This window comes from Bombina bombina, chromosome 5 (assembly GCF_027579735.1).
Source record: "Bombina bombina isolate aBomBom1 chromosome 5, aBomBom1.pri, whole genome shotgun sequence".
NCBI lineage: Eukaryota > Metazoa > Chordata > Amphibia > Anura > Bombinatoridae > Bombina > Bombina bombina.
The window spans coordinates 1,124,901,800-1,124,923,799 of NC_069503.1; the positions used below are offsets into that span (position 1 = coordinate 1,124,901,800).

Here is a 22,000-nt window from a genome sequence, read left to right on the forward strand (position 1 = left end):
AGCTTACTGGTCACCTCGATAGGCCAAAACTCAGGAACAAAGAACCCTGATGGTGAAAAGATAACAATGTCTGCAGAAAAAAACTCCCTATGGGAGTGATGGAATATGGTAGGCTAATTGAGTAAGGTTCCAAAGATGTTGCTGATAATAAAAAACTATTTATTAAAAAATGGATAATATAAATAAAAATACAATGGAACTCTAAGGTGGGATATGCTAACTACCCACCTTAGCTTTATGCAACGCGTTTCTGAACATGTCAGAACGCTGTTTCATTAGGCATCATTTTTATTGCATTTGTTTATGCCCAGCTATATTATGAATGGCATTAAAATTATTTCTATAGGTAATATTAAACCTTAATATTATATTTTTATACAGGTTTATTGTTACAGTTGCATTACCACCATCTTTAGCGCCCCCTATCAATAGCCATATATAGTGACTTAGTGTAGTATATCTTGATATTCAGCTGGCCTCATCGTTACCCTAAATGGGCAGGTTAGTGCCAGCAAGTACTTGGACATTTTAGGTGATCAGGTGCATCCTACGGTCCAAATGTTGTTTCAAAACAATAATGCCATTTTTCAAGTTTATGATGTGCCCATACACACAGCCACAACAGTTAAGTCTTGGATTGAGGTGCACCAAGATGAACTTGAGCATCTGCCTTTGCCAGCTCAATTACCTGAGTTGAATATCATCAAACCACTGTAAGTAGTTTGGAAAGAAGAGTGAGAAGCAGATTCCATCCTCTCTATCTCTGAATTAACTGTATTTCACTGGAAACTATTCAAAATGTGTATAAATCTATTTCAAGAAGATTGAAAGCTGTATTAAAGGCACCTGGTGGTCTAACACTTCATTAATCCCTTATGCCATATGGGCATATGTACTATATCACACAGTACTTTGCCTAGCACACCCTGTTGACATAGTACCTATGTCCACCAGAGGCACATGTTGTGGTACTCATTGTCAGCTTAGACTGTGGGAGCCGCAACCAATAAGCGGGCTCTGGGTGGCCCAGCAGAGGAGGGAGAGTGAGAAGTGGAGTCCCTACATTAGAGAAAATTATTTTGAAGGGAGGGATGGGGCTTTACACTACAGAAAAATATTGGCTGGAGGGGGACCCTACACTACAGAAAAGTAATCTTGGAGGGGTGAGGGGGGTCCCTACACCACACTACAGCAAAAAAAAAAACTTTTGTTAAATATAAAATAAAAAACAATTTTTTAGTGACATACTAGCTGCTAGTGGCGGAGGGCAATGTGAGGGGGAAGGTTAAAGAGCTCTTTGGGTGGGTCAAGAAAGTGGGAGTGTGAGGAAGGATCCCTACATTACAGAAATGTAAAAAGTATTTTTTTAAAAGTTAATAATAAATTAAGGCCCTAAACTTCATACTGGCAGACTGTCTTCTAGCACCTAAAATGGTGGTAACCAGTGGGGGCTGGGGGGTCAGGTAGGGATCAGGGGGTGGATGTGTCAATTGGGAAGATAATCCCTACACTACAGCAAATATTAACCTTACAAGCTAACTGAGTACCCCCCTCACTGCCGTGAATTTCAGAAGTGTGGTGCGCAGCTGAAATTAGTTGCCTTCTAATTTCCAAAAAGCAATGGCAATGCCATTCATGTCTAATATTTTTGAACAAATGTGACCCCAGAAAAACTGTTACAAACATTTTTCTTATGACTGTAGTAGTTGTATGTAAAACATTTCAGTGAGAAACCCAAAGTTTGGGAAAAAGTTAATGATATTTTTTATATGATCATATTTGGCAGCCAAATAGTGGCATAAAAAACAATACCTTGAGTTGTCTACTTTAAAATATATATATATATATAGTTTTCATATCTGTAAATAAAAAAAACAAAGGCTCTATTTCTGTTTAAACAGAATCATAGCAAAAATGCTGAAAATTATATGGTACTTTGGGTAAGTTTTTCTATGAAATTTCTTGTAGTGAAGGGGTTAATAAAGAAGTATGGCCTATTCCCCAAGTGTTCAAATTATTTTGTCCAGTATGTACTTTATATATATAATTACATAGGGGTGGGCACAATTTTCTGACTAATAAATGTATGGGCTGGATCCTAGATTTAAACTTTTTATATTTGTTGAGCCCTGAGTTATGGAGCCCAATGTAAAATACTTAAATTTTAGAGTCCAGTCTGAATAATTAGGTTAGGTTTTCCCTTGCAAGACTTCCAACAGGTATGGGATTACTTTACAAGATGGAGTCACAGACCAAATGTTCTGTGACCTCAAAAGATAGATTATGGAAGTATTTTCTTGATATGTGAAACACATATCCTTGTTACTTTACAGTTCACATCATCACTTTTCAACATTCTTTATTTTCTTTTAAAAACAATCGGCTAGATTACGAGTTTTGCGTTAAGGTGGAAAAGCAGCATTATAAAGCAGGTTATAACGCTGCTTTTTCACTACCGCTGGTATTACGAGTCTTGCAGGTTTAGGGGCACCGCACACTTTTTTGGCCTTAACGCAAATCAACTTACGCAATTTGCGTAAAGTCTTTTTTCAATGGGACTTCCATAGCACCGGTATTACAAGCTTTTCCTGGGAGGCCAAAAAGTGAGCGCTATTCCGTCAAGATTCGTAACGCATTCTAAAGTCAGTAGTTATGAGTTTTACACTACAAAACTGTAGCATAAAACTCATAACTAAAGTGCTAAAAAGTACACTAACACCCATAAACTACAAATTAACCCCTAAACCGAGGCCCTCCCGCATCGCAAACACTGAAATAAAATTATTAACCCCTAATCTGCTGCCCGGACATCGCTGCCACTATAATAAACATATTAACCCCTAAACCGCCGCACTCCCGCTTTGTAAACACTAGTTAAATATTATTAACCTCTAATCTGCCGCTCCTAACATCGCCGCCAACTACCTTAATTTATTAACCCCTAATCTGCTGCCCCCAACGTCGCCTCCACTATACTAAATTTATTAACCCCTAAACCTAAGTCTAACCCTAAACCTAACACTCCCTAAGTTTAATATAATTAAAATAAATCTAAATCAAACCTACTATTAATAACTAAATAATTCCTATTTAAAACTAAATATTTACCTATAAAATAAACCCTAAGATAGCTACAATATAACTAATAGTTACATTGTATCTAGCTTAGGGTTTATTTTACAGGCAAGTTTGTATTTATTTTAACTAGGTAGAATAGTTATTAAATAGTTATTAACTATTTAATAACTACCTATCTAAAATAAATACAAATATACCTGTAAAATAAAACCTAACCTGCCTTACACTAACACCTAACCTTACCCTACAATTAAATACATTACCAAAATTAAACACAATTAACTAAATTCAATACAAGTAGCTAAATTACAAAAAAAAAAAAAACACTATCTTACAGAAAATAAAAAACAAATTACAAGATCTTTAAACTAATTACACCTAATCTAGTAGCCCTATCAAAATAAAAAAGGCCCACCCAAAAAAAAAAAACCCCTAGCCTAAACTAAACTACCAATAGCCCTTAAAAGGGCCTTTTGCGGGGCATTGCCCCAAAGAAATCAGCTCTTTTACCTGTAAAAAACAACCCCCTCAACATTAAAACCCACCACCCACACAACCAACCCCCCAAATAAAACCCTAACTAAAGAAACCTAAGCTCCCCATTTCCCTGAAAAGGGCATTTGTATGGGCATTGCCCTTAAAAGGGCATTTAGCTCTTTTGCAGCCCAAACCCTAATCTAAAAATAAAACCCACACAATACACCTCTAAAAAATCCTAACACTAAGCCCCAAAGATCCACTTACAGTTTTGAAGAGCCAACATCCATCGTCAACGAAGCCGGGAGAAGTCTTCATCCAAGCGGCAAGATGTCGTGGAGCGGGTCCATCTTCAAGACATCCGATGCGGAGCATCCTCTTCAATCGACGGCTTCTTCTACAATGAAGATTTCCTTTAAATGACGTCATCCAAGATGGTGTCCCTTAGATTCCGATTGGCTGATAGAATTCTATCAGCCAATTGGAATTAAGGTTGAAAAACTCCTATTGGCTGATGCAATCAGCCAATAGGATTGAGCTTCAATCCTATTGGCTGATCCAATCAGCCAATGGAATGTGAGCACAATCCTATTGGCTGATTACTTCAGCCAATAGGATTTCTTCAACCTTAATTCCTATTGGCTGATAGAATTCTATCAGCCAATCGGAATCTAAGGGACGCCATCTTAAATGACGTCATTTAAAGGAACCTTCATTGTAGAAGAAGCCGTCGATTAAAGAGGATGCTCCACATCGGATGTCTTGAAGATGGATCCGCTCCGCGCCGGATGGATGAAAATAGAAGATACCGTCTGGATGAAGAATTCTGCCCGTCTGGAGGACCACTTCTTCCGGCTTGGATGAAGACTTCTCCCGGCTTAATTGAGGACTTTTCCCGGCTTCGTTGCTGATGGATGTCGGCTCTTCAAAACTGTAAGTGGATCTTCGGGGGTTAGTGTTAGGATTTTTTAAGGGTGTATTGGGTGGGTTTTATTTTTAGGTTAGGGCTTTGGGCTGCAATAGAGCTAAATGCCCTTTTAAGGGCAATGCTCATCCAAATGTCCTTTTCAGGGCAATGGGGAGCTTAGGTTTTTTTAGTTAGGGTTTTATTTGGGGGGTTGGTTGTGTGGGTGGTGGGTTTCACTGTTGGGGGGTTGTTTGTATTTTTTTTTTACAGGTAAAAGAGCTGATTTATTTGTGGCAATGCCCCGCAAAAGGCCCTAGTTTAGTTTAGGCTAGGTTTTTTTTTTATTTTGGGTGGGCTTTTTTTATTTTGATAGGGCTATTAGATTAGGTGTAATTAGTTTAAAGATCTTGCAATTTGTTTTAAATTTTCTGCAATTTAGTGTTTGTTTTTTTGTAATTTAGCTAATTGTATTGAATTTAGTTAATTGTATTTCATTTTGGTAATGTATTTAATTGTAGGGTAAGGTTAGGTGTTAGTGTAAGGCAGGTTAGGTTTTTTTTACAGGTAAATTTGTATTTATTGTAGCTAGGTAGTTATTAAATAGTTAATAACTATTTAGTAACTATTCTACCTAGTTAAAATAAATACAAACTTTCCTGTAAAATAAAAATAAACCCTAAGCTAGATACAAAGTAACTATTAGTTATATTGTAGCTATCTTAGGGTTTATTTTATAGGTAAGTATTTAGTTTTAAATAGGAATTATTTAGTTATTAAAAGTAGGTTTGATTTAGATTTAATTTAATTATATTTAAGTTAGGGGGTGTTAGGGTTAGACTTAGGGTTAGGGGTTAATAACTTTAGTAAAGTGGCGGCGATGTTAGGGGCGGCAGATAAGGGGTTAATAAATGTTGGTAGGTGGCAGCTTAGGGATGGCAGATTAGGGGTTAATACTATTTAACTAGTGTTTGCGAGGCAGGAGTACGGCGGTGTAGGAGTTAATATGTTTATTATAGTGGCGGCGATGTCGGGAGATTAGGGGTTAATAATTATAATGTAGGTGTCACTGATATCGGGGGCGGCAGATTAGAGGTTAATAATTGTAAGATTAGGAGTGTTTAGACTCTGGTTTCATGTTAGGGTGTTTGGTGTAAACATAAAATGTGTTTCACAATAGGAATCAATAGGGCTGTGTTACTGAGCTAAACGCTGCTCTTTTGCAGGTGTTAGACTTTTTTTCAGCCGGCTCTCCCCATTGATGGGGAAATTGTGCATGAGCATGTACAACCAGCTCACCACTGACTTAAGCAGCGCTGGTATTGGAGTGCGGTATGGAGCTCAATTTTGCTCTACGCTCACTTCCTGTCTTTTATCACCGGGTTTATAAAAACCTGTAATACCAGCGCTGTAGAGAAGTGATGTGCAAGTTAGCACCGCACCCCTCTTACCGCAAAACTCGTAATCTGGCCGAATAACAGTTGTGTCTTACCTAAACACCTTTTGTTTAGTTAGAACTTGATCTCTTTTGGATCAAAATATATATTTCTTCTTTTTTCACATAGATATACTTTTCATCTTTTTAATTTCTTCATCTATATTTCAAATTGTATTTTAGCTTTCTTGTTTTGACATTAATTTCTGTAAGAGTTAGTCTGATGACCTTTTTTTTTTAATATGTCATTGTCTGATGAGGTATGTTTGTTCGTGGAATGAGGAACTGATTTGAAAAACTGACAACTTTCAAGATCATTAATTAACTGTTATATTCTATTAGTTCAACAAATACTTTTGGTATGGCGACAAGGAAGTTAAATTTGATAACTCTACTGAAATCATGACTTAAAAAAGAGCATACCTTGGTAGACTAATAAAGGTGCATATGATAGCATTTTATGCACCAATTTTAGGCTAGATTACAAGTGAGGCGCAAACGGTTTTGCGCTAGCGATATCGTCTTTATGCAAGCAATTTAATGTAGTTATATGTGTATATATGTATTTACAGTCATATATATATATATATATATATATATATACAATATATATATATATATATATATATATATATATATATATTAGAGCCCTTTGCCATTAAGCAGATAAAAATATGATAAAACATATATATATATATATATATATATATATATATATATATATATATATATATATATGCAATATTCATATTTAATAAATATTTTAACTATGCATTTACTGTAAAGATTTCACATTTGCTAATGCGAATGTGCTATGTTTGCGCGATGGTTGTTTTTTATCACCTTGTTTTTCTCTCCAATGACTTCTATGGGGAATGTGAAAAAGCGATTACATTTTCTTCTTTTTTTTCTCCATTTATTTCTATGGGGGAATACATGCAAGCGCATGTGAAAACTTAAGTTATTGCACTATTCGGGTTAACGCTAATGCAAAATACTTTTTTTTAACTTGTAATATGAACGCAACCCGACCAGTGCAAAATGCTTAACTCGCAATCTAGCACTATATTAATCCGAATCAGTAGAACACATTATAACTTCAAAATATTGGTCCAGTAAGGGAAACCATATTTATTTTCAATATATGTTACAATTTATTGATAACTTTTATAAGCAATAAAACTGAAATAAATGTGTTTTGCATGAACTTTAAATTGATAGCAGCGTCAGTAATGGCAGAAACCACTCAAGCTCAGTTTGTACTTTTTCCCTTGATGTTGCTTATTTACTGATGCCCCTAGTAAGAATTATTAACTACATAAGGCCTTATAAATAAGAAGTAAACTTTAGAGCCACAGCTCATTCAAGGCTATTTAAGAACCAGTGTCCAAGCAGAATGTATAGCCAGGGGGTTGGTAATCAGAGAACAGCCATTGTGCAGTGGGATAAAGACCAAGAGTGGTCAATTTCCAGTTGTAGGCCAAGATCAATGGGTATATTTATAGAAGAGGCAATGTACAAGGATATGTCACCCTTCCCTACCCAAAGCCAGCATTACCAATATATTTCAACAGTTCTTTTAAAGGATTTAGTGAAATTTCAATACTGATAATGGTTGAGATGTGCAGGAAATATAAGTTTTTATTACAAGAGAAGATTGACTTATCAAGTTCAAGTATATTTATTTATTTAATTATTTCTTTAGTTATAAAATCTGACTTTTCCTCATTCAGTGTAATATTAATATATTTATAAGACATTAAAACGTTGAAGCTAAATTAAGGCATTTTCCTAAAGTGTTGCTCCAAATATAACAATCTCACTAAATGAGTAGATTATTTGACTAACTTGTTCTATAACCTGGGGAATAACATTTTGACAATCATCTGCTGTAGATGAAATTATAAAAAACAAATCTTTACTAAACAAAACATTTTGTTTTTACAGACTTCTCATCAAGTTTAACATCTTAAGTGGAAAATATGAAAGAAAAACAGCTCATCCAAAACTCAAATGAAAAGTTTCCTTCCGACATGTAAAAGACATGAAATTAATAGTACCTAAGTCATCCCATGCCAGGAGAAAGCCTATGAAACCAATGATATCCAATAGCTATATGGCTACAATTCTCCTTGCCATAGCCATCAAGTATTTAGACATCAAGTTGTTTTCATTCACTCATGGATTTACCCTTCATCTGAAAAGAAGCTGCATCAGACATATAACGATTGGAAAATTTCTATCAACACATTGGAGAAGTATTACAGAGACTTGGGTTGCAGGCAATTTTCATGGGGTATGTGATCTTTTTTTACACTAGGCACCATAGAGAGGATATTTCCGAGCTCATATTTTCCCCTCTACATTACTTATAGACGTATAGTTACCCGTATGTGAAAAGGGGGATGCCCTATTTTGAAATTGGAGTTGTATGCCCCTCTAACATACAGGTAATCACAAGTCTAATGGTTATAACCAGCATAATTATGGACCAGATATATAATATAAGAAGAAGTGAGAATGTTTCAGAGCCTCCCCCTATGCTTCAGCATGAGGCACTATTTTTTAAAAATGGACCAGTCCCATCCTAAATTTAAGAATTGTTAGGTCGAGGTGGCTATTGGGTACTTTTGTTTGCCATAACAAAATAGAACAAAACAAAGTTGTACTCCTCTTAATATATATATGTAGCTAAGATTAAATATTTGAAAGAGAAACTCATCCTGTTCCAAATAATGATCCTTGATCATTCAAGTTTTCAGGTAATGTTTCTGACAAGTTAATATCTTATAGCACTGGGCTTATAGTAAAGGAAAAGTTATCTTGTTAAATTAAATAATTTTCTGAAGTCTTTCAATAATCTAACATACTTTACTTGCTGTAATTGTTTTTCAATAGCCAAATATGTGTGTGTTTCTTTGCATGGGGTATCTCTTGAATAACTGGAAAAAGAACCAACATGTAAAGGAGCTATATTAGATTTAGTACTTACAAACATAGATATAGTATCTGAAGTGTCTATGGGTGAGAACTTAGGCTATAGTGATCATCAGACTGTATAGTTTAATATTCAGACAAAGGTACTTTGCAAACATAGAAAAACAAAAGTTTTAGACTTTAGAACGAGTGATATTTCTTACATGGGCAAATACCTAAATGATTATCTAAAAGGCATGACACCGATTACAGGAGTACAAGAACAGGGGGGGGGGGTATTTCATAAATGTTATGCTAGATACAAATAAACACTGTAATATAACTGTTTGTAAAAGTAAAAGACAACCAATATGGTTTTTAAGGGACGTAGAACATGCAGTTAAGACAAAAAAAAAGACATTCTATAAAAAAATCAAACCCACTGGCTCAGAAGATGATAGGGAAACATAGAGAACACAAGAAAAAAACGACAAATCAGTTAACCAGAAAGGCTAAAGCTGATGCAGAAGAGAAAATAGCAAAATCTGTAGAAAATGGTGACAAAACCTTCTTTAAATATATCAGTGAAGAGAGAAAAACTAACGGAGAGCTAGTAGACTCAAGACTGAGGATAGAGTAGTGGAAGAAGATAAATAGCAAACTGTCTAAATAATTACTTTTGTTAAAGGGACAGTCTAGTATTAATTAAACTTTCATTATTCAGATTGGACTTTTAATTTTAATCAACTTTCCAATTTACTTTTATCATCAAATTTGCTTTTTTCTCTTGGTATTCTTAGTTTAAACTAAACATAGGTAGGCGCATGTGCTAATTTCTAAGCCTTTGAGGGCTGCCTCTTATCACATGCTTTTTAAATCTCTTTTCAACACAAAGAGACAGAAAGTACACGTGGGCCATATAGATAACACTGTGTTCAGGCACAGGGGGTTATTTAAGATCTAGCACAAAACAATGCTAAATGTAAGACAATAGATAATAAACAGTCACAGTCATGTGATCAGGGGGCTGGAAGAAGGTTCTTAGATACAAGGTAATCACAGAGGTAAAAAGTATATTAATATAACTGTGTTAGTTAAGCAAAACTGGGGAATGGGTAATAAAGGGATTATCTATCTTTTAAAACAATAACAATTCTATGGTAGACTGTCCCTTTAAGTCTTTACAGCAGATGGTAAAGATAGGGAGATTATATGAAGGGATTTTACTTTAAATGATAATGTGAATAGTACTTTTCTTTTTACAGAGGAAGAGGTTTCAAGGGCTTTATCTAAAAAGTAAATAATTCTGTAGTTCCAGATAATATTAATACAAGGGTTCTAAGAGAACTTTGATCTGTAATAGCTATTCCATTAGTTGATTTATTTAATCAGTCACTGTTAACAGGAGTTGTTCCAAAACACTGGAAAATTGCCAATGTAGTCCCTCTTCATAAAATGGGTAGAAGGGAAGCTTATGCTAACTATAGGCCAGTCAGTTTGACCTCAGTTGCAGGGAAATTAATGGAAACTCTTTTAAAGGAAAGACTTCTGTCTTACCTTCAGACAAGCAACTTAGAAGACAAAGGACAGCATGGGTTCACTGCTGGAAGATCATATAAGACTAATCTAATGTATTTGACAATAATTAATAGATCAGGGAGGAACTGTAGATGTTGGTATCTAGACTTTAGCAAAGCATTTGACACTGGCCCTCATAACAAACTTATTCACAAAATGTATTGACTCAGAGTATGTTTTATAAAGTGGGTAGAATGCTGGCTTAAAGGACCAGTCAACACAGTACATTTGCATAATCAACAAATGCAAGATAACAAGACAATGCAATAGCACTTAGTCTGAACTTCAAATGAGTAGTAGATTTTTTTCTGACAATTTTAAAAGTTATGTCTTTTTCCACTCCCCCTGTACCATGTGACAGCCATCAGCCAATCACAAATGCATACACGTACCATGTGACAGCCATCAGCCATTCATAAATGCATACACACTTACTCTTGCACATGCTCAGTAGGAGCTGTTGACTCAAAAATTTTAAATATAAAAACACTGTGCACATTTTATTAATGGAAGTAAATTGGAAAGTTGTTTAAAATGGCATGCTCTATCTGAATAATGAAAGTTTAATTTTGATTGAGTGTCCCTTTAAGAATAGAATGCAGAGGGTCATTTACTAGTGGTGTTCCCCAAGGGTCAGTTCTTGGGCCTTTTTTGTTTCACATGTTTATAAATGATATTGGAAATGGGCTCCAGGGGAAGGTTTGCTTGTTTGCTAATGATACAAAAAATTGTAACAGAGTTGATTTTCCAGAAGGGGTGGATCACAGTAATATTAAAAAAATTGAGGACTGGGCAAATAAATGGGATCTGAAATGTAATATTACCAAGAGCAAAATTATGCATAGAGGATCCAAAAACCCAAGGGCAAATTATAGTCTCAGTGGTACATTACTGACTGTAACTAAAGAGGAACGGGAATTCTTATTTCAGATGATTTAAAATGTGATACACAATGCAGCAGTGCAGCCAGTAAGGCCAGGTGAATACTTGGTTGCATTGGGAGAGGTATTAGTAGCAGAAATGATAAGGTTCTTATGCCACGTTACAAATCACTAGTTGGGCCTCATCTAGATTACTGTGTATAGTTCTAGAGACCATATCTCTAGAAGGATATAAATAAACTAGAAATTGTCCAAAAGAGGGCTACAAAAATGGTACATGGTCTAAAATATAAAGGGCTAGATTACAAGTAAAGAGCTAATTTATCACGCACCCGCAAATGGGCAATTTCCCCTGTTTGCGGTGTGCAATAAATAACCAGCCATTACAAGTGTCTGGTTATTGCTACAGCAAGCTCACGGTAGCAATTAGCGCTTAAAAAATTAACCAGAGATCAGATCTCTGGTTAATGTTAGAAATATGCCCCAAATGACCCCAAAATACAGTGTAGTATATTTTATTAAAAAATAAATATTGTACCATTTTTATTTTTTAATAAAATAACTGCAACTAGGAAGTATTTTGGGGGCAAAGTTGGCGGGAGTGGGGTGATAGAAAAAAAAACGGCACTGAAAAGTGCCTTTACATTGCGGCCTATGGGAACTGTGTGTTTCCTGTAACTATATATGTATATGCTTGTATACATTTATATGTATATACACATATTAACACATAAATATATAGGTATATAATCATATACATATATATTTATATTTGCTACCGTCACTGCAGTACTTACCCCCTTTGCTGCACTTAGGTTCCCATTGGAGCGTATGGAAGATTGCTCTCATGAGCGCAATGGTTCCTATTAATGCAATCACGAGTTCTCGTTTGCATTGCGCTTAACTTGTAATACCAGCGCACATTAGGGTGCGCTGGTATTAATAAGTGGAGTGCTAATATCGCTTGCACGCAAGCGATATTTAGCGCTCCACTTGTAATCTGACCCAAAATGTACACAGACAGACTCTATGACCTAAATATTTATAGTTTAGAGGAGAGAGGAAAAGAGGTTATATCTTAGAAACTGTCAAATATATGAAGGAACTTAAAGGGATAGTAAAATACAAATTAAACTTTCATGATTCAGATAGAGCATGTAATTTTAAACATCTTTCTAATTTACTTTTATCAACAAATTTGCTTTGTTCTCTTGGTATTCTTAGTTGAAAGTTAAACCTAGGTAGGCTCATTTGCTAATTTCTAAGCCCTTGAAGACCACCTCTTATCTGAATGCATTTGGCAGTTTTTCACAGTTAGAGGGCATTAGTTCATGTGTTTCATATGAATAAAATTATGCTCACGCACGTGGAGTTATTTAAGAGTTAGCACTAATTGGCTGAAATGCAAGTCTGTCAAAAGATCTGAGATAAGGAGGCAGTATACAGAGGCTTAGATAGAAGTATATACTGTATATATTTATATAACAGTGTTGGTTATGCAAAACAAGGGAATGGTAAATAAAGGGATTATCTATCTTTTTAAACAATAACATTTTTGGTCTTTACTATCCCTTCAATAAGAAGCTAAAAGCATTTCCCACACAAAAAAAAACAAAACAAAACAAGGGGTCACAATCTTAAATTGCAGGGTAGCAGATTCGGGAGAAATGTGAGAAAGCATTTTTTTTTACAGAAAAGGTATTGGATTCATAAAATGTCCTGTGGAGGTGGTAATCACAAAGACTAATAACTACAAAATACTGTATCTGGGACAAGTATAAGGCTATCCTAAGATAACATTATCATGTAATATGGGTGGACTTGATAGGCCTTCTCGGTTCTTATCGATCATCAAATTCTATGTTTCTATGGGGTATATTTATGAAAGCGTCAACCGAAAATACACCGGAATTCCGCATCGTAATTGTTGCAAGATTGATCTGACCTAGTTGTCAAAGCGTCAAGATTGGCAAATGTTGAAATTTGTGACGTAACATACGATCCCGTGATCTCAATCCGATGCAGATTGATGCTTACGTCATTACAGATGTTCTGAATACACATTCGACTCTATTTGACACTTTTCCCAATTTATCAAACATTTAACAGGTACGCTCACAGCTATTCCGACGCAGCGTACCTAGTTTTCAAACCGCCACCCTTGAGGCCGCGGATGCCATAGAAATCAATGGGAGTTTGAAAGTACCGAAAGCTTATGTTCGATGCTTCAAGAGAATGAAGCATACCCCATTGATTTCTATGGTTGAAAAAAAGTTACATTTACAACTAACACCCTAACATAAAGTCCGAGTCTAAACACCCCAAATCTGCCGCCCCCGACATCGCCGACACAAATAAAATGTATTAACCCCTATCCCGCCGCTTCTCGACACCGCCGCCACTAAATAAACTTAATAACCCCTAAACCTTGTTTGTTTTTTGTAATTTAGTACTTTGTAATAATGTTTAAAAGTATATTTAAATAATTTTAGTAGATTTTAGTAGTGTTAGGTTTTTTAATATGTAATTTAGTTTATTTAATTGGTAGTTTAACGTAATTGTAGTATAATAGTTAGGGTAGGTTAATTAATAGTTTAAAAATAGTTTATTTTAATTCTACTGGTAAGTTTTAATTTATATTAAGATAGGGATGTTGTAATTTTAATTTAAAGTTAAGGGGTTGTTAGGTTTAGGGGTTAATACCTTAATTTATTTTTTTGCGATGTGAGGGGCTGACGGTTTAGGGGTTAATAGGTTTAGTTAGTGGCAGCGATGTTTTTAGGGGCAGATTAGGGGTTAATAGGTTTATTATAGTGTTTGTGATGCGGGAGGGCGGCGGTTTAAGGGTTAATAGGTAGTTTATGGGTGTTAGGGTACTTTGTAGCAGTTTAGTTATGAGTTTAGTGACGTTATAAATAAAGTTGGGAAAAACCTGAATAACAGCGTCGTCAATGACTGTTAGTTAACAACAGTTCGATGCTCATCGCCCCGTACTTGGTGCGCGTGTTTTTGACGGCTTTTCTCATAAATGGAGATCGTATTCAGATCCGCAGCCGCAATGTTTGCCGATGTTAGGCGAGCATATTGACGCCCGCGAATGCAACATAGTTGATGCTTTGATAAATATCCCCCATGTCTCAATCTTTTCAGCTTCTGCTGAATTAGCTTCCTAGCCCCTAAGCTTGTGTTGTGTGTAAATATATATGACTTTGTATAGCTATCGTTATAACTACACACAGAACTGTCAATTCCCACCTGTCCAGTGTCCACTAGCCCAAGAGAACTAGGAAATGTCAGAGGACAGATACAAAATTATGCTTTTTCCAGAAATTACCTTTGAGTGGACCAGTAACTTTTTTTCTCTAGACTAGTAATTATTTTTCCTTGAATGGAAAACGGTAGCAATACTTTTCCAGCCTTGTCTAATGTATATTGTGTTCTTAAACATCCTGTGGCACACCACCATCCCAAAATTTAAAAAAAATCACACATTGTAGCCTAATACAGCATATATATATACACATACACACAAACACACACATACTGTATGTAGTAGCCTAATACAGCATATATATATACACATACACACAAACACACACATACTGTATGTATTGTGCTGTTATGCCTCCTACAAACTACCCCTGCACTGGGAGTAAAAAACAAGCAAAGTTTAAAAAATATGTCACTCTGTTGTCAGTCTGCCGTGGCACACCTGAGGATCTCTCACGGCACACTAGTGTGCCACGGCACACTGGCTGAAAAACACTGCTTTAGACAATGATTCATTTTAGCATCCTTTCCCTAAAGTGGCTGTGCTGCTGATGTATTCCATATTACAGTTATGGTATTTAGAACTCTAGGGAGTTCTGATCAGTGTTCTATAAACATTACTGTAACATTATACTCAAAATATGTTATCAAAAGTTTTAGTTGTAGCTAATACAAATTAAACTGATCCCAGATATTATAATAAGATTTTATGCCTTTGATTAAAGGGACATACAAAAGTCATTCTATTATTTAAAGTAGGTTTTTTTTGTTTGTTTTTTAAAGGGACATGAAATCCAAAAAAATTATTTCATGATTCATATAGAGCAGGGTTCTTCAAACTTTTTCCCCCAAGACCCAGTGCCATGATACCACATACCTTTGGGACCCAATTTTTATACTTGGTCTCAAAATTTCTTAAGATATAAACAACATGGTAGCTGCAATTTTTGGCAAAGAGACTAAAATATGTGCATGCTTTATTCCTGATTGTAGTCAAATTTGAAAGCGTTGTAAAACGTAATAACACACACACCAAACACTCATACAACACACACAAACACACTCTAATGCAACACACACAAACACACTCTCATACAACACACACAAACACACTCTCATACAACACACACAAACACACTCTCATACAACACACACAAACACACTCTCATACAACACACATTTTCATGTAACACACATACCACACACACTCTCATACAACACACACACTTTCATATAACACACACTTACACCATACACTCTCTTACAACACACACATACACACACACTTTCATATAACACACACTCTCTCATACAACACACACACACTTTCATATTACACGCATACCACACACACTCATACAACACACATACCACACACTCATACAACACACACCCCACACACTCTCATACACATGCACAGCACACACACAATCTCATACAATACACCACACACACTCATACAACACACACCCCACACACTCTCATACACAACACATGCACAGCACACACACAATCTCATACAATACACCACACACACTCCTACAACACACAGACAAGTCGCGAACAAGTACACATGGTGTTGTCACCCAGTAATGGGTCCCAACCCGTGATTTGAAGAACCGCGATATAGAGTATACAATTGTAAACAACTTTAACTTGTATTACTACTACCAAATTTGCTTTATTTTCTTGGTATCCTTTGTGAAAGAGCAGGTATGAACTACTGGGAGCTAGCTGAACACTTCAGCTGAACCACTGACAAGAGGCATCTATCTGCATCCAACAATCAACAGCTAGCTCCCAGCAGGACATTGCTTCTCCTAAATCTACCTTGGTAACCTTTTCAAGGAAAGATACCAAGAGAACAAAGCCAATTTGAAAAGAGAAATAAACTTTACTTCTGCCCCATCTGTAAGCTCCTGGGCACTATATAGTTAAATTCTGATAAGAGGTTAACATATAGGCAAAATACATGTGCACCTGTGTAGCTCGCAAAGCATATTTGGGTATTTGCTAATCAACTGTCACAGTTGGACCAATGATATTTGCATATGAATTTAAGTGAAGATTAGAAAAGGAATGAGCTTGTAATACTTATAAAACACAACCTACATTCCAATATAAGGGATGTTAATATTATACATGCATGGTAAGCACTGTATTGCAAAATATCAAAATAAATGTTTTAAAGCAATTGGAAATGGTGGTTTTAGCAGATTTAGATGAGCGTCTACATTGATTAAGAAATAATGATACAAGGTCAGCTTTCAGAATCATGTAGTATGCAGTACAGTGTCACTGGAGAAAGTGGAAAAATCAGGCAAATTAAAGGGACAGTCTACTCTAGAATTGTTATTGTTTAAAAGATAATCCCTTCATTTACCATTCCCTAGCTGTGCATAACCAACACAGTTATATTAATATATTTTTTACCTCTGTGATTACCTTGTATCTAAGCCTCTGCAGACTGTCCCCTTATTTCAGTTCTTTTGACAGACTTGCATTTTAGCCAATCAATGCTGACTCATAAGTAATTCCACGGGCATGAGCATAATGTTATCTATATCACACGCATGTACTAACACCCTCTAGTGGACTTGCATTTCAGGCTTGAACACATGAACTAATGCCCTCTAGCTGTGAAAAACTGCCTAATGCATTCAGATAAGAGACGGCCTTCAAGGTCTAAGAAATTAGCATATGAGCCTCCTAGGTTTAGCTTTCAACTAAGAATACCAAAGAGAACAAAGCAAAAGTGGTGATAAAAGTAAATTGGAAAGTTGTCTAAAATTACATTCTCTATCTAAATCATGAATGTTTATTTTGGACTGCCCCTTTAACAGTTCATGGAATATGTATCCTCCAATCACATAAACATAGAAGCACAGACTTTGAGAATAACTACGGATATTTCCATCTTAAAAGGTCGTTCAGCAATGAGATTGTAACAAAATGTTTAAAAAAATATGAAACTCCCAAAAAATATTCTGTGAATCAGAGACCAAACAATATTAAAATGTCCAATATTTATTATCAAATTTGCTTTATTCCCATGTTGTTGAAGAGATACCTAGGGAGGTGTCTGGAGGACGACATGACAGGAAACAGTGCAACCATCTAGCAATTGAATACCACTGCTGCCATATACTACTCCAGACATGTGCACACTCCTAAGCTTACATCTCTGCTTTTCAACAAAAGATACCAATAAAACAAAGAAAATTTGAAAATAGATGTAAATTTTAAGTGGTTTAAAATTACATGCTCTGCCTGAATCATGACATGAAAGAAAAGTTTTGGGGTTCATGTCCCTTTAATAGCGTGTGGCAAACTAACTTCATTATTTATTGTGTCCTATATCCATGTAATTCTACAGAGTATATTGTGGGTTTTCTAATTCATTGCAGATTTATCAAGGCTAATCCTGGTGCATACCTGTCCCTAAAGGGGCAGTATACACCAATTTTCATATAACTGCATGTAGTAGACACTACCATAAAGAATAATAGGCACAGAAACTGATATAAAAATCCAGTTTAAAACCTTTTAAAAACTTACTTAGAAGATAAGCCTGGGACACCCACTGAAAGGGGCTGATAGCAGAACCTCCCCCCCTTCCCCGGCATATGAAGTGACCCATTATACAAACAGCAGCAGTCTGAAGTCTGTATACATCAGTATACATCTAATACTTTGGGACTTGGTTAGGAGCCCGAAAATCAGCACAATGTTATTTAAAAATAAGCAAAACTATACATTTTGTTAAAATAATGACTGTGGCTTGTCTTATGTACTTAAAGGGATAGTAAACCCCAAATTTTTCTTTTATGACTTAAAATGAAACCTAGTTAGTTTTCCTTCATGATCCAGTTAGATTATACAATTAAATACAATACTTTTCTTAATTTACTTTGACCTCATGGTATTCTTTCTGGAAGCGCATACCTAGGTAGCATGCCTATGTCTGGAACACAATATTGTTATTAACAGTAATATACACTTGAGTACTAGATGAACAGCAGTGTTTGCACAATTTTGCACAGTTTATAACTGTTAAGAGAAATCTAATATTGTGCTCCAGGCTTTTCAACAAAAGATTCTTCGAGAAGGAAGTAAATTTGATCTTAGATGTAAATAACTCCTGCATGCCTGGGCCAAGTGCTTAACATCAGAACGATGTTACAAAGTTAATACTTGCTTGAAAAATGAAATCACACGATCGTCAATGAGCACACACACCCCAGTCCTATTTTCCATTGCCTAAACGGAGGAGGCTTCAGGATGCCAATAAAGGCCGAACATTTCATGGCGTCTTAACAACGTTAAAGCCCAGGGATGTTAGGATGGCATGGAACTTCCAAACGGTGTGAAGCAGTTAAACTGTACTCTCTGAATCATGAAAAAACATGTTTGTGCTTAATAGTCCTTCAATTAAGTTTCAGGCTAGCCTTATAAATAACCCAAGAACTCTTTAATTGCCTTACAATATTTATCCTTACCATCTCTACTGGAAGTCTATTCTACGAATCAGCCACTCTTTCTGTAAATAAGTGTTAACCTGATGTATTGTCAGGAAAATACACTTTGACTATGTGTTTAACACAGGGCTAGATTACAAGTTGAGAGCAAAAATATTAGCATTACTGTGTTTTAACATAGTCCAAAGTAATTTTTATCCCTCAAATTGTAGTGCGCTCTGTATGCAGGTGCGTTATATCCCTTGCATTTAATGGTCTGTTTAAAATTTTTTATTTTGCACTAGAAGTAACCTGAATAGCGTGAAAAAACTAATTTAATTTTCCGCGTGCATGTGTTCCCCCATAGAAATCAATGGAGAAAAAAATGTGTAAAAAAAAACTAATACCCGAGATTGCGCAAACTCCTTCGCATTTTCCGATATTCCCCATAGAAGTCAATGGAGAGAAAAAAATGTTGAAAAAAAGCACCCATCATGCCAACAACATAGCATTTGCACATTAGCAAATGTTAAATATTTACAGTAAATACGTAGTTAAAATCTTAATAAAATATTATTATTGCATAAATATGGTTTATCATGTTTTCATCTACTTAATGGCAAAGGGCTATAATGCACTTATATATATATATATATATATATATATATATATATATATATATATATATATATATATATATATATATATATATATATATATATATATACAGTATATGTCTATATATGTGTACATATATATGAATGTCTTTTAGGTGTATATATGACTGTAAATACATATATGCACATATAAATATATACTGTATGTACACATATATAGACATATATATATATACATAAAAACAAATACATCTTCAGTAATGTACTGTATATATACTGTATGTGTCTCAATGTTAAAGCCATTAGCCTGTTTTTTTCTAACACCTGAGCTCTCCTATCTTTGAGCCCTTATAACTTTTTTTGTGCAATATTTTTTTAAATATTTTTTTATTAGAGTATGAGTGTGACTGTACTTTGTAATGTATTTTTGAAGTGTTTAGTGTAACTTTTTAGTTTCTAAAAAAAAGTTAACCACAGCTCTGAGATCAACTTGTAATATCAGCGCAATTAAAATGGTTTGCAAAACTACAATTACGCTAGCACAAAACCGTTTGCGTCTCACTTGTAATTTAACCCATAGTATATGAACAATAAGTTATTAAACACTAAAATCACAGACAATTAAACCATAGAGGATGGTGGAAGCCCAAAGAACGCTATAGGTTTACTATCGATGGACTATATCGTCTGCAACAACAATTAGCTATATGCAACTATATTCAAATAAGTTAATTGTCATTATAATTCTTATGTTGCAAACACCATAGGTTATTTTGTAATCATTAGAGTTTTAAGACATGGTAAAGTTATTCAGAAATACACTACATAAGCTAAGCAATACATAAAAACAAAATATTCCCATTTATAGCAATTAAAGAAACAATACGTAAATGCTAGCATTCATTATAGAAAGGTCAATGAATGTTTCATAATATGTTTAGTTTATGCTGATTGTATTGAAAACCTGTGTATCTGTGATAGTAGCTTTATTTAGCATCTTCATAATTATTTTTTATGATTATTATTTATTATTATTATTATTAATATTAATAGTATAGTAGTGTTGTTCTGCACTGCTTTATATTAGTATTTAGAGCTTGATTTATTTATTTAATATTCTTTTTTATATATATAATTTTGTATTGTCCCAATAATGCCCTATATTTTAGGTAAAACACAATGAATTTTACTATTTATTTATGTTTAGTTCAATAGTTTATCCACTAATTAGCGCTACGAAATTTAGAGATTAACTTTAATAATAATAAGATTATATTAGCTTTTTTTTAATAAAATCTCAAAATGTTAGTGGTGAAATTTGATGTTTTCTAAAGGGGTAGAAAATACCATTGCATCACCCTTTTTGTACAGGTCATAACTGATGATGACAGATAATAACTATAGAATTTTTTTAATGAGAAACTTACCGTGGACTAAAAGAGTTAGAAAAAGCCAAACATGTAGCTGCTGATGGTGTTTGTGAGCCATGATGTTTCAAAATGAGAGATCCTCAAGGTCCAACAAAATTGTGAAATCTATTTTCTAAATAAGCTATTATACCTCCACACAGGTAGCCTGGTCTGCAGTGAACAATAGAGGAAGGGACACACCTCTTGACAGAGAAGAAAAGTGACAATCTTTAACATTATGCAAATGTATAAAAAAAAAAGGAAAAAGAAAGAGTGCTAGTATCAGGAAGGGATCTGTTATCTAAACAGGTTTATCCACTTGTCAATGATTCCAGTTTAATCACGTGTATATTTGTGAAATTCTGAAAAGGGATGTTATATCTAAAAGGAAATAGATATGTACCCAACCAAGGCCTAGTTTCCATTGCTGTGATAAATTGTGGAAATTGGTGCTAAAAAATATTTATCTCCATGAAAGTCTATGAAGATTTTATTTCTTTTAACACCAGTTTCCAAACTTTACCACCTCAATGGAAACTAGGTCTAATTATTTGCCCACAATGTAAGGCAGGTATACTCATTGGTATCCAGGGGTGTGGCAAAGTGTCAAGAAGAAACCAAAGCCCACCCTGCCGATTTTGCCATTATACCCAATTATAAGTGCCCACTTAAGTCATAGGGGTTGATTTATCATATGTCGAGCAGACATGATTCGCTATAGCAGATAGCATATTTATCATTGCACAAGGATTTCTGGTGAACTGCTTGTGCAAACTTTCCCCTGCTCACTGTCGGCCAATCGCCCCCTAGCAGGGGCTGCCAATCATCCTGATCAGATCGGATCAGGATGATTTAAATTTCTTACGACCGCTGCTTCTTAACTTCCATTTCAGGCGAGTCTAAAATGATGGGCCTCCAAAGCAGTATTCGCTGCTTCGAAAATGGAGCCCTTAGACTTGATGTCAGAAGACAATCATT

The 22,000-nt window shown here is 35.0% G+C and overlaps 1 protein-coding gene across 1 annotated transcript in view; it reads right to left on the minus strand.

The window, feature by feature from the left end:
• The window catches only part of LOC128661739 (mucin-2-like), an 88,153-nt gene extending 66,912 nt beyond the window's left edge, over nt 1-21,241 (minus strand). The window contains exon 1 of the mRNA XM_053715958.1: nt 21,041-21,241. Coding sequence (XP_053571933.1) covers nt 21,041-21,101 — 61 coding nt within the window. The 5' untranslated portion in view covers nt 21,102-21,241. The remainder of the gene's footprint in view (nt 1-21,040) is intronic.
• Nucleotides 21,242-22,000: the final 759 nt, after the last annotated feature.